Below are 17884 nucleotides of genomic sequence, written 5' to 3' on the forward strand. Positions count from 1 at the left end.
AGGCGACGCTGTTGTCTAACGTGATAAAACAGTGCCTCTTTCTTTTTAATCTTCATGGCTTTCTTCTCTCTCTAAGCAATACCGTGGAGCTGATGGTTCCCTGTGCTGCGCAGACAGAGAGAAGATCGAATTGCACCTGTTTCTCTGCAAAGTGTGGACGTAAAAGATGCGCCGTACGCCGTATCACAAAGTGGGCTCATTTGCTGTGCTCTCTGCCTGGGGGGGATGAGATTACACAGTGTCTTTGACTCACGCACACTGGTGGACGTTTGTGTGGCCATAGGGAGACATTATCTAGTGATATTTGACAACAATGGCGGTCGCATGCCTGTTGGGTTTTCATCAAGGCAATATTTTTAGACTGATGGATCGCAATTTGGAAAGACTTTGTTGGCTGTAACCCCCCCCCCAGTCACAATGTGCACTCCTGTTACTTGCTACATTGTATTGCATGCTTGGACTTGGCTATGAGTGGCACAACTTGCAAATACAGTGAACAACATGCTGCGCCATTTGCTGTAGGAACTGCTGTAGTCTATGTGCGTGGAAGCAAGTAGTTTGCATGGAAGGTTCAATAATTTATGGAAAAGCACTGGTTCCTGACATGTGCTATAAACAATCGGTGTGCTATATTTAACCTCTGAACCCAGGGGCGGACTGGGACTGAAAAACAGCCCTGGACTCTTGACTAGCCTGGCCCAAATTAGCGTAGCCTAATTGTGCACTTCCACAAACACATATTTTAACCTTTTACCACCCGCCTTAACATTAACGAGTGCATTTTCCCCAGTTCGGCTTTTTATTATATTTTTTTTGATTGGTATCAACAGCAAAAAGAACTGGAAAGGTGGTCGTAGAAACAGAAGCAAAATCATTAATATAAATAATAAATAATAATGGTCCTAAAATTGAACCTTGTGGTACACCATGCTCCACGGAATTCCTTTTAGATTCATGTTTTTTTTTATGGGCTTTACCCAAATCTAAAAGCTTCTCGACTGGGGAGCAACAATGTAGCGCCTCATTTGAAAGCTAAGACTTACAAAAGTGATGGAAACTTTTCGTCACGTCGCCACATTTTTGTTATTTTTTCGTGTTTTTCTCATGTTTTTGTTGACTTTTCATCCTCTTTTTCTCGCTATTTTGATGCTTTTCTTGTTAGCTTTTAGATTTGGGTAAAGCTCGGTTGAGGCAGGACTGGTGGCCCTAGAGCCAGTGGTCCTTCTGTGCTCTTCCAGAATGGACATATGGCCAGTCCGCCCCTGTCTGAACCTCCCACCAGAACCGAGCGCATTTTCTCCAGTTTGGCTTTACCCGAATCTCAAAGCTTCTTGAACAAAACGTCAAAACAGCGACGAAAACAAGATTAAAAAGAGATTAAAAAGTAAAAAAGAGCCACTAAAAACTGACAAAAAACGTAGCAAAAACACGAGAAAAAAGCGGCAAAAAAAAGATGAAGAAAGTAACAAAAACACGACAAAAAAATATGAAAACCAGACCAAAAAAAGAGACAAAAACGGCTAAAAAAATGTGACCCGACGAATCACAACAAAAACGCAGCAACAATGTAGCAAAAAAGTCACATGAGGTGTTACACTGGCCTAATAGGCTGTAAGCTCCAGTTGAGAAGCTTTTAGATTTGGGTAAATCCGAAATGGAGAAAATGTGCTCGGTTAAGGTTACCTTTTGGTAATCTACCTCCAATTGGAAACCGCAGATCTAATATATTTAAGTGTACAGGTCATTCCTCATGCAATAAGATCAAAAACAACACTTGTTACTAAACAGAATTTAATATCAGAATCATCAGTATTGCCATTGATATGAACAAAGTTTATCATTGTCATGCAGTAACGTATAAAATCACCAGTGTAACTTGATATATGACATGAACGAACACAAATAAACAACTTGGCGTTTCTCAATATGAAAAATAAAATCGTTAGGACATGGGGGGGTGGGGGGTGGGGGGTTGGCATGTTAGTCTGTACGACTGGTTTCCGTGAGTGCACTGTAAATAGAGAACACTGTAGTACGACAGCGGCGAAGCTTGTCCTGTCCTGATGCGTTCAGCCGTCGCCGGGGCGAACCTCTACAACGTGGAGCCGATGTGACGCTAATCCACAGATAACAAGGCCCCGTTTTTCCCTCCTCAGCACTCCCATTCACTGCTCCCACCTCGACTAATTGGTTGACCCCACACATTTTCCACCCATACAATGCTTTTTCGATCAGTGTACACGGCAGAAGCATAGAGAGCTGCTAGTATTGTGTGTAATGGGAGAAAGGGGGCTGTGTTTCAAGTGTACTTTCATGGCATGGTGAAGACATGAAGGCGATTCCTGGGTTGATAGAGGTTCAGAGACGTTATTATACTGCATGTATTATTGTATAGTGACATCTTAGGTGACTGATTCCTTGTGTGTATGATCCAACAACACAATAAGAAAGGTTTCTATAACTGTCTACAGAAATCTAACCTCCGATAGTCCATGTTTTATCATTTAGTGAGCATGAGCAGTGTTGTCTCTGGTGGAACACATGAGGATATGTACAGTGTCTTTTGGAGGGGACAAGCTAAAATGTTTCTATGTTGTCTGTTCGTGCTACAGGTTGGTCTCTATTTGCAGTGCGCGCGATAGTCATACGGACGACAGCACATCCCCCATGTCGTTGAACGAGTCTTTCTTCTCCGCCTTCTCTATGTCAACACTTCCTGGTTTTATCGTGATGTCTTCCGCATCCACTTCCTTGTACCTGCCCGACTGGTCCTTTTGGAAGACCTGCTTGAGGCGCTTCTTCAGGTCCGGGTCGGGACAGTAGAGGTACTCGTACAGACCAGCGGCGAGGATGCCCCCCAATAAGGGACCCAGCCAGTAGACCTGTCAGCATATGTACATAAAAGCACAATTAGCCCAATGATTAGTATTGTGTTGGTATCAACTACTGAGCAATTAATTACACACGCACCACGGTACCGTTTAATCTGCAAATCGGAATCCCCCCAATGCATGTGTTTAGAGCTAATGCTATTTACACCTTGTTAATTCAACCCAATTATTTATCCACAGCTGGTGGTGATTTACATGTGTAATGCCTGCAGTTACATATGCTAGAATTTATAGATGTTATTGTTATAGTAACAAACACTGGAGCATCTTGCGGCGCGATGGGAGACGATGAATGAAAGTCAAAAAGAATGTCAACATTTGATAAAGGTGCTTGAATTCAGAATATTCATCTTTACTATAATGTTTATATATAACTTTAAAGGCCTTGTGCCAGTTGTTAATGTATAGGTCCTGGACCCATTCTGTACACTATATAAAATGTTTGTAGAGTTTGGTGCATTTTCTTTAGGTCTTTAGGAGCAAAAACATATTAGCGCCATTTCCGTTTTGAGCTATGAGTGGCAAGAACTTCAAACCAAAATATCTTAGAACTAGAACACAGAGAGAATCTTGTTTTGTCCTTCATTGCCTTATAAAAGCAGATAATTTGCAAACAAGAAAAATAGACACTAAGTGCGCTAGCATGCTTGTTGTTGTTGTTGTTGTTTGCATGACAGTGACTGCATTGCTCCCTGAAAGATACAGTATGAAACATGCTTATAAACTCCTCCCTGTGAAGAATTGTGATGTTAGAAATACATTAGGAAAGACGATGTGTGAGAATTAAGATGTGTGCACTCCTTGTTTGATTTTAACAAAAATATTAGGCCTTTAAAGCAGTACAAAGGAACTCATGCCCCCAGAGGCCATAAGGTCCACTGCAGGTGTTGTAGCATGTTGTGATTTTTTACTCATTAATTGTCCGTGAGAGTAAATACTACGCTGACAGAAAAGACAAAGGCAGAGAGGGATATTGTACATCCAATTACACAATGAAGTTTTTTTTTTTTCACTCAAACTTGGCTGTAAATACTGTTTAAGTGGTGCTAGCCCACAGTTAGCTTTGCCCGTTAGCCTTCTTCTGCTTGATTCCATTAGTGTGTACTGGAGACATCTACCTTGAGGCAGTGAAGGTGCAATTGTGTTTTTTTTGCCAGAGACACCAGGGGGAGATGACAGACCCCCCAATCATCCCATCAACACTTGTATTACCCCCAGAGGGACTATGCAAAAGATTTATTAAGGTGAACAAGTTGCTTAGTACTGCTTTAATGTTAGTTTCTGGTGACAGGCTTAGAGATCGCATGATGTCCCGAGAGCTTTGTCGGATCAGAAGGTCAGGTCATCAAAAATATTATCCGGACAATTCAGTAGTAAAACCCCACTGGATCGATGAAGGGATATGGGAACACAATCTTACTTGGAATTGTCCAGACAAATCACTGCGCACGTGAATGATGTGTTTTATTTATTATTTCCAATAGGTTTCAGATGACTCTTTCTACGAAGCTGTCGCCGAGGTTACAAAGTGTCTTGTATGGTTTTGTCATTAGGACCACTCACTGCCACCTCTGATATAATGACCTTACTCAGTTTCATTCAAAATGTCACGCAAGCCGACTGTAGTAGAGCGTGCCATCTCCAGGACATTAAAGGGACAGTAGGCAGTGCTTCAGTTTGAGGAAGCAGAGAGGAGCAATGTTACAGACCTGACAGTATATGCTTAAATATTGAGCAACACAAACAAATGTCTTTACAGTGATTGACACATTGATTGGAGAACCCACTACTGCAATTCAACCTCCTTGAGAATTTCTTACCCAGTGGTTTGTAAACGTGAGCGTGACGACTGCAGGCCCAAAGGAACGCGCTGGATTCATGCTCGCTCCTGTGTATGGAATCTACCAAAAAAAAAAAAAAAGACAAGTTTCAATGATCAACCTTTGATCGACAATGCACTTAGTAGGCAGTTATCAAGCTGTTGGAGGGAGTTGCGTGAGGCGAGCAGGTAGCGCTTATTTCCCAGTGCAGTCGTTTGCTCAGTGGGTCTCTGGCCCTTGGAGAACGGTTGCCATGCCTCTAATAAAGTTGTCCATGTGGGTGTGAATCAGTGAGAGGCATGCAATGTCACACATGGGGGAAAGGGAGGCGGCCCTGTTTTTTTTAATGCCAAGAACAGGGAGCAGGTGCACGTTTGGTGTACATTTGAACATTTGCATCATAATAAGGTTCCACAAAACGGATGGCACAACAACAGCCACTCAAACTGCAATCAAGGGCTAACATGTGTCATAGATAGATAGATAGATAGATAGATAGATAGATAGATAGATAGATAGATAGATAGATAGATAGATAGATAGATGGAAGGAAAGAAGGAAGAAGGAAGGAAGGGAAGAAAGAAGGAAGGGAAGAAAAGAAAGAAGGAAGGAAAGACGGAAGGAATGAAGAAGTAGGAAGGAAAGAAAGAAAGAAAGAAAGAAAGAAAGAAAGAAAGAAAGAAAGAAAGAAAGAAAGAAAGAAAGAAAGAAAGAAAGAAAGAAAGAAAGAAGTTTCAAACACTTACTCCAAATAGGTGACCAATGGCTACAGCTACACCAATGGCCAGCGCAGCCGACCCGCCGAGATCCGTGCGTTTGGGGTCGCAAGTCGCGAAAACAGTGAAGACCAGTTCGAATGTTATGATGATCTCCACCAGGAGGCCGTGTCCCAAAGAGACGTTTGAGTTTACCTGAAAGAAAGAGTGTTATTATTGCGGGTACATTCTGTGCTGGGCTTTATTCATCTGATAAACAGAGCTTTCAAGCTGAACTGCAAAGTAACTGTTGTGATATCTGGAATAGCTACCAATTGCTTTTGTGTTGCTGAAACACCCATGTAATCTTGAAATGTACTTAAAGAGGAGGTATTATGCTTTTTTCAATCACATAGCACCAGTCTATATCACACTACAATGATGACGAAACCTTCTGTTGGTCTGTAAATGCAGTAAATTAGAATAACTGCCATGTATAAAATTGCTCTCTCAAAATGGCTGTAGTGAATGTCTTGAAATAGGCCTCTGTCTCTTTAAAAACCTCTGACCCTTTCCGACACGCCCCCTCCACACTCTGTCTGTGACATCAGTGGCATAGATCAGTGGGGAGGGGGTTCTGCTGAGGAGCAGTGGTTGTTTTTTTGGCTGGTGACAAAAGCTTGGAGGCGTCTCCAGGAGGTGGGGGCGTTCCTAGGAGGACTCAGGCAAACCTATCCCTAAAATGGCCGCCATCAGTTTTTACAGATTACTCAAAAATACGTGAATGTGCCATGGCAACACTTCAGGCATGTTTTTAATGAGGGAGTGACATAATAACATGATGTAAAGCTTGAAAAAGTTGATTTTGCGTAATACCGCCCCTTTAAAGTAATAGTCTGTAAGATTTCAAAATGAGTAATAGAGAGACATTTTCAAGGTAAACAATCTTTCCTCCTAGTAGGAAAGCCACTCCATTTTTGCAAAAAAAAACGTGATCAAAAGTAAATGAGGTCCTGCCTTCTGATTGGACAAGACAGGAAAACTAGTCTCATTGGTCAAAGTTGTGGCACTGGGGATTTTGGGAGGGACTTAAGAAAACATATTATTATGGTCACAGTGCAACAACTGCACAATGAAATGTATTTGATATTACTTACGTTACGTCAAATTGCAGGCCAATTATACGCAATCTATTCAGTCGGTAAACAATTTTAACTTACAGACTATCACTTTAAGCCTTGTCTTGGAAATAAAGAAGTTCCTTTGCAATATGTTATTCGGTTTCTACAACTGTGCAACCCATCAAACAGCCTATAAAAGACACTTAACCCTTACATCATTGACTCCGAAGCCTCCCCTCACTGCGGCGGGCGTGACCATGTAGAGTATCCCCGCCCCGGTGATGGCCCCCAGGCACTGCGCCACCACGTAGAACAAGCCTTTGGCCAGGCTCAGCTTCCTGGTCACCACCATCGCCGCGGTAACAGCCGGGTTGATGTGCCCTCCGCTGATGTGGCCGAAGCACTGCACCATGGTGGCTATGCTGAGGCCGAAGCACAGGGAGATGAGGACCAGGTCAGCCGGAGGGGGGTCGTCCTTGCCCGCGTGCCAGTTGATGGTCGAGCCCACGCCCAGGAAGACGAAGATGAGGGTTGCCAGGTATTCGGCGGTCACGGCCCTCCAGAAGTCCTTAGTCCACACGCCTTTGAACGCCACCATCACGCTCCCGCTGTTGCACCAGGACAAGAAACTCCTGGACAAAGGGGGACGAAGAGTGTTCAGAGAGAAAAAGATGAAGAGATATGCCATCTGGGAAGATCTTTACATTTCTTTCTATCTCTCAAATTCCACATCTGTGCTTCACAAATAAGGGATGACTGCACATGTTGGAAAATACCTCACTAATATCTACAGCATGTCTGCTCGTAGTTATTGAATCCATTTGGAGGTAAAAGCTGACTACGATCTGACTCAGCAGAACGTGGAGCTATTAGAGCTATGTAGTTTAAACTGGAGACCACAGACAAGGCGTTGGAGTCATTAATCGCAACAACCGTAAATAATGGACTCTCCACTTTGAGAGGGATCACTGCAAACATTTCTAAATCGCAACATTTACCAAAAACTACAACCATTCCTTTACTGACATCTTGTGGCTGGAATTAGAACAAAGGTAGATGCTGGGATTTTTCCAGAAAACAAAACAAAAAAATTGATAATGATTGAATATTGAATGAAATAAAATGACAATATTGATAGTAAACTCCTCCTGAGTTTTCGATCTCAACACTGTAAAATATTTCTCATTCTTGATATGATGTATTTAAAGTTGTGAATATAATTGTAGATTTTTTTGTACTAACTTTTTACTAGATTCTAGATTATGTAACATGTGAATGCCATGGGAAACAGCAAAGCGCACACTGTGTCGCACATTACATTAATATTACTTTAGCGTTTTTGTACAATTTACTCATTTGGTTCAATTTCGAGAACTCATTTTATAACTGATATTTACATGATGCATGATGATATTGTACTTTCTTTTCTTTATTGATATTACGATTTTGGAAGCTGAATATATACCCCTATTTATACTCCTGTTGTTATATATTATATATGTTTGGCCATAGTGATACACCCAGAATGCATTGCACAGTGTATATCTTGTGTTAAGGACACAGATAAGCAAACATACTGTACATCAATGCCAGTATCACTTACCTACAGCACCTTCTCGCTCTCTGTCCCCTCTCTGTATTTGCGTTCATTAGTGATCCACCCCAGCAGGCAGGAGTCTCATCTCTCCGCTCCTCTTCTGCGGTGCGAAAAGTCCTGACCCGGTTTTACTTAACGCCACAGGTCTGAGAGCAGGAGTCAAACTGCAGCACAGTGTCCCTCACCAGAACATGATCCGCACTTTACCTCTGTGATGGCAGCGCCGCGCGGCTTTATTGAGTTACTAAGGAGGGCATCACCTCCTGGGAATTAAAAGAGGCAGCGCAGGGGGCGGGGACAGGGGAGGAGGGGGGAGGGGCTTCTTCTTCTCTCCGAGTCAGTGGAACTCAGCATCTTGGGCACACATGGCGGCACAATAACAGGATTCGTGCAAGTAAGCATAACATGCAGCGCGAGACACGACAATACCTTTTTGACAAAGAACAGATGCCCTTCCACCGGCAGCCAAATTTACATATATTGTTCCTGGAGGGGTTTGGTTTCATTTCCTTTCCTTTGCTCTTGTGCTATTCCAACTGTCTGTTCTTCCTATTGCTTGGCACATTTTGATGGTGTCTCAGCGGAGGTTGCATTATAATGAGCCCACTGGGTTTTCGTTCTCCCCATGCTCACAAATAACACATTTCTAATCGGCTCTCGGCCGTAGTTTGTATATTTATTAATGCAGAGATGAGTATGTAATATTAGCTGCACTCTAATTCAAATGAACAGGACATGCCTGTAAAACAGTACTTTAAAAGAACTGTTCTCTGCCACGATGTGTCTTTGTAACTCAATAAAGTTCAGGTGATCGGGAAATTCGTTGTCTGCGTTTGACCCCCAGTGCCGCTGGGGAAAACCTATGAGAGAAGAGGGCAGTAGGCAGGCGCCTGGGGACCCAACTCCAGATTTTGACCCAGTTAATAGTCAGAATTACCTGGCTGGAGGATTAACCTATTGTGCATGTTTTTAGTGGTAGGAGAAATCGGTGTACCTGCAGGAAAGCTACGGAGATGCAAAGTCCACACAGAAAGCTTCTTGCTGTGAAGCACTAGCACTAACCGCTGCACCACTGTGCGGCACAAAAAAGTGCAAATAAAGTGCTTGACCAAAAACAAAAGTCACCACCTGGATTTAACTAAGTGTTCTGTGTTGCATCTGTTGGGCAGGTCTAAATTCAACGACACTATGTGCCTAAATAATGAGCTCACAACCTGAACATCCTGAATGACCAGGTTATTCCTTCAGTGGATTTCTTCTTCCGTGATGGCACAGGCATATTCCAAAATGACAATGCCAGGATTCATCGGGCTAACATTGTCCTTCCTTAACCTCATTAAGAGTCTTTGGGACGTGCTGGAGAAATCTTTACGCAGTGGCCACACTCTCCCATCACAAATACAGGATCTTGGTGAAAAACGAATGCAACACTTGATATTTTGACATTGCAAAAGCTCATTGGAACAATGCCAGAGTAAACGCTTGCTGATGAAGCCGTCCAACCAAATAGTAGAGCATATGACCTTTTTTGGGGGTCAGGCTCTGTAAATCTTAGACTTTATCTTTTGGAGAGATTGCGAGATAATGCTGCACACAATGGCACAGGGAGTCTTGATAAGCACTTATTTATTTTAACAAAAAGACAAACATTGGAAAAGCTCATTACTCAATAACATGCTAGATTAATAAATACCTTTCTGACAAATGACAATTATGTTTTCATACAAAAACCTGCTTTATATATCATCCCTTTTATCATATTTTCAGCATTCAAAATACTACGTAAAGATAATTATTTCCGTATATTATAGGACAAGAAGTTTTGATGGATTGTCTATTTTTCCTTTGTTTTCTCTCTCGAGTTAAGCAGGGCATTTGGAGTTGACCTTGCTCTGAAAGAACGTCAACATTTACTGAAGGCTACTGTGCTGGTATAAGTAGCAGTAATAATTAACAGAAAGCAAAAATATGACATGGGGGGGGGGGGGGGGGGGAATCTTAAAAATGCATTGTGAGTTTAAAAATATGTGCATATGTAAGAGTAACAATAGTTTAAATGTGAACCACAAGCCTAAACATTGCCTCAAAACATTTACCTGTTGACAGATGTACAACTCATTGACCCCTGTGTCCTTTATTTGACCTTGTCCGCAGAGAGGCCATGACAGGCATTAATCATTCCTTCAGTCATGACATAAAACATGCCGATGCCAGGCTATCAAACATCTTTACGTCTTGAATATGTGACTAATTCGTCCCTCGTGAGGAAAACCTTTGGCCTGGATACTTTGGCTGAAGGTGACAGACCCAAATGTCTTGTGTTACTGGCAGCAGAGGTGAGACGCCAGGCAGCGGGCATACTGCTAACAACTGGAAGAGCACGATGTCATTCCAAAAATGTCCCGGAAAACACCATTCAGATAGAGACAGACACGCTTATCCTGTAATGGCAGACTCGTCACACTAGATGTAACTCCAACCACAAGCAAACGGGAAGTGTTGTGTTTAAAAACAGTCACATTTGTAGGATTTCGGTGACAACCTCGAGCAACCAACTGATTGATTTCATATCAGTTCAGTTGAGTCTTTTACTCTTGGGGTTGTTGATGTGTGCATGCTGTGTGAGTAGATCATGTAGCCTGGCTAATGGCAAACTGCTGTGTGCGCTCGAATCATTTCAAACAGCACAGCAGTCTGGGGATCATGGCCGAAATTTTCACATGGATTTGGGGCCCAATCACAGAACGAGGAGGGACGGCAACACTATGACGCACTATTCAACATACGGAAGCTTGTAGTTTGTTTATAGATTAATTTAAAAAAATGTAAAATTTCATGAATCCAACATGACAGAGCACACGCAACGCCAATTTTTGATCAAGCTTTAGACCGTTTAGACCGCCCAATAAACGGCTGTGGACAATCATAAACCACACCAATCCTACGAGAAAATTAATTGGTGGTCCTGGTATTAGCCAGGCTATAGATCATGTGCATGAGGCTGTAAAGTTTTATTTGAGGAGAATCGAAGGCTCTATTCATGGAATTTTGCTGAGCAACTTCCGGGTTTCAGTGGAGGTTAAAGACAGTTTCCTTTCTTTATTAATTCCTATGGAGAGTTAGCTGTCCCTTGTATATGTGTATGCAGCATGTGGCAGAAAACAAGCAGCTTTTGGATAATCTCATGTTAAAAACTTTGCACATTACGCATTATGGAACTTTTTATGCCATTTTTTTGTGTGTGACCCAATGGCTGTATGGATGGTTAGCATGGCACCTTTGCTTTCCATTACAGTGGTGTCCTTACATCACTCCAGGATCAATTTCAACGGTGAAAACCAACCAGAAACTCAGAAAAACAGTAGATCCTGGAGCATCTAATCGAAGAGGCCGGTGTGATGGAAAGTAAAGGCGCCCTGCTAGCCACTCATACATCCACCAGGTCACTAAAGGGTCACATCATAAGTCATATCACAAGTTCCATAATGCAGGAGACTTCTGTTTTTACAATTGTAAGTGTTTTAACCTTCAAGCAAAAATAAACTAATCTTATTTGATTTTTAATTGACATTAAAATGTGGACAGGAAGAAGTCTTCATCCTCCTCTGACCTACAGGAAGTCAGCCAAAACCGTCTGTGCACAGAGACTTTCTGTCCTCGTAGAATGACAAGGTTCTATCTCACCATCATTTTTTAAAGCAAACGAATTGCATTAATTTACATTTCATTCTCCAAAAACATTCCATCTAAATCTATATCTATTCTTCATGAGGTGTTTATTTTATTTAAATGCTGTGAGGTGAACAAGTATCCTCATTTACTGTTTTTTTTCTGCTAAAGTAATGAAATATAGAATGAAAGTAAATTGTAATAGTTATATATATATAGTATGTAGCTTAACCACCACCAAGTATGGGAAGTGAAAGAGTAATGATGACATGCTGGATGCAAACATATTCAAAAATGGTCGCACTGTTGACTAATATACTTTTAGACATGTTTTTGAGAGTAATTCTTAAACTTGTGTTCACCCGCGCGTCCACAATGGAACTAAAATCTCCCCGTCACCACGAGTGTTCTGATACGTAGCATGACGCTCTCTGCTAACAAACATGTTTTGCACTGCCCAGTATTGCTGCCATGCTTCGTTAGACACAGGCCAGTGCCCTTGTTAGTGCAGCTCCGTGCCAAGTTTCCCCCGAATGCCGCAGCGGTTCTATTATACGAGTTATAGGCCTGACAGGGGCAAAGCAGTGGCCTCCTTTTGATCGACGGTGCTCCTGAAAAGGGCCAGATTCTTATTGACATAAATGAGGCGAATGGAAACGATGTGTGCGTGAAGAGCTGGTTTGACCCTTGGCACAGGGACAGAATCGTGCTGTCAGACTATAGGATGTGGTAATCAGGCAATCATGCACAAAACTGTACATGTTCACATGCATTAGGCTGAAGACAGGCACTTCTGTTTTACTGTATGGACTTTTTATGTTGACTGGATAATGTAAATTGGATTTGTCATGATTTATAGATTCTCAACCAAAGTTTGCTGGGTTTACGTTGACTTTCACTGAACACTGAATGTCTAATAAACTGATAGACTATCATAATATGGCAATTGTGCGGTGTAGAATGAGCATTTTTTAAATACAGAGAGAACCATTTGTTACAATTTTCTTTTTTTCTCACTCTCTGACATGAAACCAGAATTAACTTTTATTTTTCTTAAGTCCGTTACAATTTTAAAACATATTTCTATTTGTCAAATTCCAAAAGAATGACAGACAGAATTTTCTACACAAGGTTTAATTACTTTTTACACAGTCAGAAGTTTACATACACTAAGATTACTAAACCTTTAAACAATTGACGGTGTCATGACCTTGGAGGCATAAGTCAGGTTCATCCTTGAGGGAAATTTCAAGAGACCTGAAGGTTCAGGTTCATTGGTTCAAACAATGAAGGAAATGACCAGTCATCATATAGATCAGAAAGAAGACAGGTTATGTGATGAACGTGCTGTGAACCCAAGAACAAATGCAAAAGACGTGGTGAAGATGCTGAAACTGGTAAGAGTTTGTCATTTTCCAGAGTGAAGCAAGTACTGTACTGACATGGGCTGAGAGGATACTCTGCCAGGAAGAAGCCCTGACTCCAAAAGACACGTGCATGAAAAGACAGACTGGAGTTTGCAAATTTAAAAAAAGGATAACGACTTTAATTTTTGGAGACATATTCTGTGGCCTGATGTAAAAAAAAAAAAAAAAGTTTTTTGTCCATAAGGACCATCGTCACGTTTGGAGGAAAAAAGCCTGAGAACACCATCCCAGCTGTGAAACACGGGGGTGGCAGCATCATGCTGTGGGGTTGTTTTGCTGCGGGAGGGACTGGTGCACTTCACAAAATAGATCAGAAAGGAAGTTAAAGCTTGGGCGCAGATGGGTTTTCCAAATGGACAATGACCCAAAGCAAACTGCCAAACTGGTTACAAAGTGGCTTAAGGATAACAAAGTCAATGCTTTGAAGTGGTCATCACAAAGTCCTGATCTCAGTCCAGTTGAAAATGTATGGGCAGAGCTGAAAAGGCATGTGCACCAAGGTGGCCGACATATGTGGCTCAGTTTCACCAGTTGTTTGGATGAATGGATCAAATCAATTCTACCAAATATTAATGAAATACATGTAAACTTTTGGTTTCGTAAAAGTGGCGGCACGGTAGCACAGCGGTTAGTGCTTGTGCTAGAAGGTCCGGGTTCGATTCCCACCAAGGACGGGGCCTTTCTGTGTGGAGTTTGCATGTTCTCCCCGTGTCTGCGTAGGTTTCCTCCGGGTACTCTGGTTTCCCCTACCACTAAAAACATGTACAATAGGCCAGGATGAATGAGAGTGTGTTTGAGAGTGCGCATGGGGGACGACGGATGAAAATTAGCCTAAGGCTACAATCTGGTGTGGCTTGTTCATTAACTTGCACTGTCCCTACCAAATAAACCATACAAAAAATAAAATAAAATAAATAAATAAAACATTTAGAAAATCTCCCATTGTTCTTGCATTTGCCTTTTTAAAAAAAAAAATCTACTTGACCTATAAAACATGAAAGTTACCGGTAATTCTTGTTTCAATGTTTCAACTATTTCTGTGAATCCCAGCGAGGGCACTGCTGCTCTGCCTTTGTAGCATTGGCTACACAGAAATATTCTGAGCAGACTGAATGTCTTGATTTGACTTGACTGAGTGAGCTTTAGAAGCTGCTCTTACATAAGACACACTGCTCTTTGTCAGAATGCATCAGCAGGACTTTGAAGAGTGTTGTGTTGTTGCTCATTCTTTCCCACTTGGCTGTGAGGGTGAAGGCTAAATGATTTGAGTATTACAGGTCTACGATCGCTCATAATGCACTGCAGACACAACACATTGCTTTCCCCCATAAATATCAGCAAACACAATATGCACACTGACAACACTTCACCTATCTTGCTTTTAGTTATTTATGTTTGTGGAGCAGACTGACAGCTGCATCTCTATTAGTCAACCCTAGGGCTAAGGTTGCCAGGTCTCGGCAACCACACCCACCCAAAAAACCCCCCACCAAAATCCACAAACAAACAATTTCAGTGTTTTTACAAGTTTACAGGACCATGTGCTCCAGCAATGATGAGAAAATGTCTCTTATGCCGCTCTCTCCGATAAAGAAACTCTGGGAGCCCAGGATTTGAGATTTTTTCATTCAAAATAGTGATTTTTGCCAATAAAACAAAGCTAAAATAGCCCATTTTACATTGAAGACAACAGAAAAACAGGCAAGGCTTATAAAGTCGGCCAAGGCTGCGGACCTAGCAGGTTCATAGGGCAGCTATGGCGTCTGACGTACTTTAACAAAACCACATTGTTTGAGTGTCAAGAGAGTGCTACGTATAAATTCCCTACTATATTATTATCATTGATCATTTTAAAACCCTTATATGACAGAGGATTGTCATCTGCTCAACAATATTTCCACCAGGTCATATGACCTCCTGCTCAGAGAAAATCACATCATCTTCAGGGCAGGCCAAGTCCTCATCACCTGCTGGGGATTTCAGACTCTTTTTTTTCATGTCACTTCGACTTTATTTTACTTCAAAGCAGAGCAGCAGCTTGCTCAGTGAGGGGCCAGTGTAAAGAAAACCTATGTCGTCAAATCGGCTACAACATCAGAAACCATCAGGGTGCCGAGGGTTTTTGTGAGGACAGCCCGAACAGAGCGACAATTCATGTTGGTCGTTGGGTTGGAAAATGTGTCCCTGGGCTTCTCTCCTGTTTTGGGGTTGCATAATAGTGTCCACAGAGTGATAAACAGGCTTGATGTGATTTAGTTTTGCTTTTGAACCCGTGTTGACCTAAAAGATGGTCCCTTTGACCCCCTGGAGGACACTCCCGCCCTGCTCCTCTTGGAAAAAGCTCTCCGTCTACTCAGCAAACATCATAAATATCCAGCCCTCACAGCAACTAACATCGTCATATCTGTCTTGATTATAAATAGCAGTGTCGCGGAGGTGACGATTTATCTCTGTGGGTCGCAGACAGAGTCCCGCGCCGGGCTAATGCACGCTGTTTCCGGTGCAGAATTCCATCTCCTTTAGTAACATGAGCTTGACTTTCACATGATACTGACATGTTTATGACAAACATGTCACAACCGGTGACACTTGGTCTGTGTCTATGCAAATCAAGGATGATTTAATATAGTCGATTGATTGTTGTTCTATGATCCATATCTTTAGTCAGAGATATGGAGAGATACAGTGGGGAAAAAAAGTATTTGGTCAGTTTCACATAGACATTCTATTGGATTTTGGCCACCATGGTGTAAATAACTTCTCCATGAGTGACTTTGAATTTTTTCTTTCAAGCTCCACGAGGTCATTATGCTCCAGTCCCATAATAACATGTGTTTGCCTTTGATCAACCTGTCACCACCCTCACCTTGTGATTAATGTCGAAGCGAAGATTATGAGGACACACAAATCAATACTTTTTTATTCTCGCAAAATCCAAACTAATGAAATCCTTTTTGAAAATCGCCGTCACGTTTTTTCCAACATCGCTCTCAAGGCAATTCCACAGGTCACTTTGTCGAAGGCCAAACGCAAAAACAATCTCAAAAGCTACATTTTAGCGAAACCGCGACACAAAAACATCAGCTCTTGTGTTACTGGGTCACGTTATCAAAACAATCTAGCCTTTTCCAAGCAAACTATTTCATTAAAAAGGAAAAAAGAAACATGAGAAACGCCCTTTGGCTCCGAGTTTTTATGTGACTCAAACAGCCTTCAGCGATGATGGATTTATTTTTCTCTTTTAATCAGAACAGGAATAAAGAAATGAGACAAAATACAAGGGGTCAGGAAAGGGGAATAAATCTTTGATCGAATCAGAGAACTTATTTTGTTCCAGCAGTTATATCAATGTGGTAATGTTTTGCATTGGTGTCAGTCTGATAGGCACTTTCGTTGTACAATTGTATAATAACAATAAAGTTATTCAGTCATTCATTATTTGACCTTTTAGTGACTCAGAGGTTGTTTACCGTTAGCCTGGCGCCTTTTCTTTCCATCACAGTGGCCTCTATAAAGCTCCTGGATCAATTGTTTTTAGGGTTTCTGGTAGGTTTGCCGCTGATAGAACCATCGCCGTGGTTACGCCAGCATTGCGTCCAGAAAACCTATACCAGGAACTCTAAAAACAATTGGTTATGGAGCGCTATCCACTCACACAGCCATTGGATCGCTATCAGCTATTAGTCTCTTAACCCCCACCCCATCCAAAAGCTTCTTGGAAAAAGCACCAAAAGAGCAACAAAAACGAGACAAGAATTATGACAAAACAAAAAAGTATTAAAAAAGCGACAATAAAGTAAAAAAGAAAGCTATGAAAAAGTGACAAATAAGTATAAAAAAAGTGACAATAAAGTGACAAAAAAAGTTATGAAAAAGTGACAAAAAAAGCTACGAAAAAGTGACAAAAAAGTATCAAAAAACGACAATAAAGGGACAAAAAAGTGACAAAAAGTGTCAAAAAAGTGACAGTAAAGTGACAAAAAAAGTAGAATAAAAAAACGACAATAAAGTGACAAAAAAGTGACAAAAAGTGACAAAAAAGTGACAGTAAAGTGACAAAAAAAAGCTAGGAAAAAGTGACAAATAAGTATCAAAAAAGTGACAATAAAGTGACAAAAAACGTTATGAAAAAGTGACAAAAAAAGCCATGAAAGAGTGACAAAAAAGCATTAAAAAAGCGACAATAAAGTGACAAAGAAAGCTGTGAAAAAGTGACAAATAAGTATCAAAAAAGTGACAATAAAGTGACAAAAAAAGTTATGAAAAAGTGACAAAAGTGACAAAAAAGTATCAAAAAAGCGACAATAAAGTGACAAAAAAGTATCAAAAAAGTATTCAAGAAGTGATAAAGTGACAAAAACGCAACAAAAGACCCACAAAAACATGACAAAAAAGCGACAGAAGAGGGATGACGAAAAAAGTCAAAAACGTGACGGCAACAATGCGAGGAACAAGATTTTTTAGGTTTGGGTAAAGCCGAACTAGAGGAAAGGCGCTCGGTTAAGGCGAGGGCTAAGAGGTTAAATGTACATATCAGCTAATTTTAAAAATCAATACATTGTTGTTTACAGTGGCCTAAAAGTGTAGGCCTTAAATCAATGGCATTTCCGTCCATGTATTGCTATGTATTGGCTTTATATCTAATGTAAACATATGCCACTAAT

General features: G+C 41.2%; 1 protein-coding gene across 1 annotated transcript; it reads right to left on the reverse strand.

Moving 5' to 3' along the window:
• Positions 1 to 1823: 1823 nt before the first annotated feature.
• aqp4 (aquaporin 4) lies at positions 1824 to 8354 on the reverse strand. The gene is made up of 5 exons (XM_079569195.1): positions 8131 to 8354; positions 6742 to 7159; positions 5458 to 5622; positions 4712 to 4792; positions 1824 to 2882 (listed from the first exon to the last, which is right to left on the reverse strand). Exons 1-5 carry the CDS (start codon positions 8175 to 8177, stop codon positions 2643 to 2645), a joined length of 951 nt encoding a protein of 316 aa, XP_079425321.1. The 5' UTR covers positions 8178 to 8354; the 3' UTR covers positions 1824 to 2642.
• Positions 8355 to 17884: the final 9530 nt, after the last annotated feature.

This window comes from Gobius niger, assembly GCF_951799975.1.
Source record: "Gobius niger genome assembly, chromosome: 13".
Taxonomy (NCBI): Eukaryota; Metazoa; Chordata; class Actinopteri; order Gobiiformes; family Gobiidae; genus Gobius; species Gobius niger.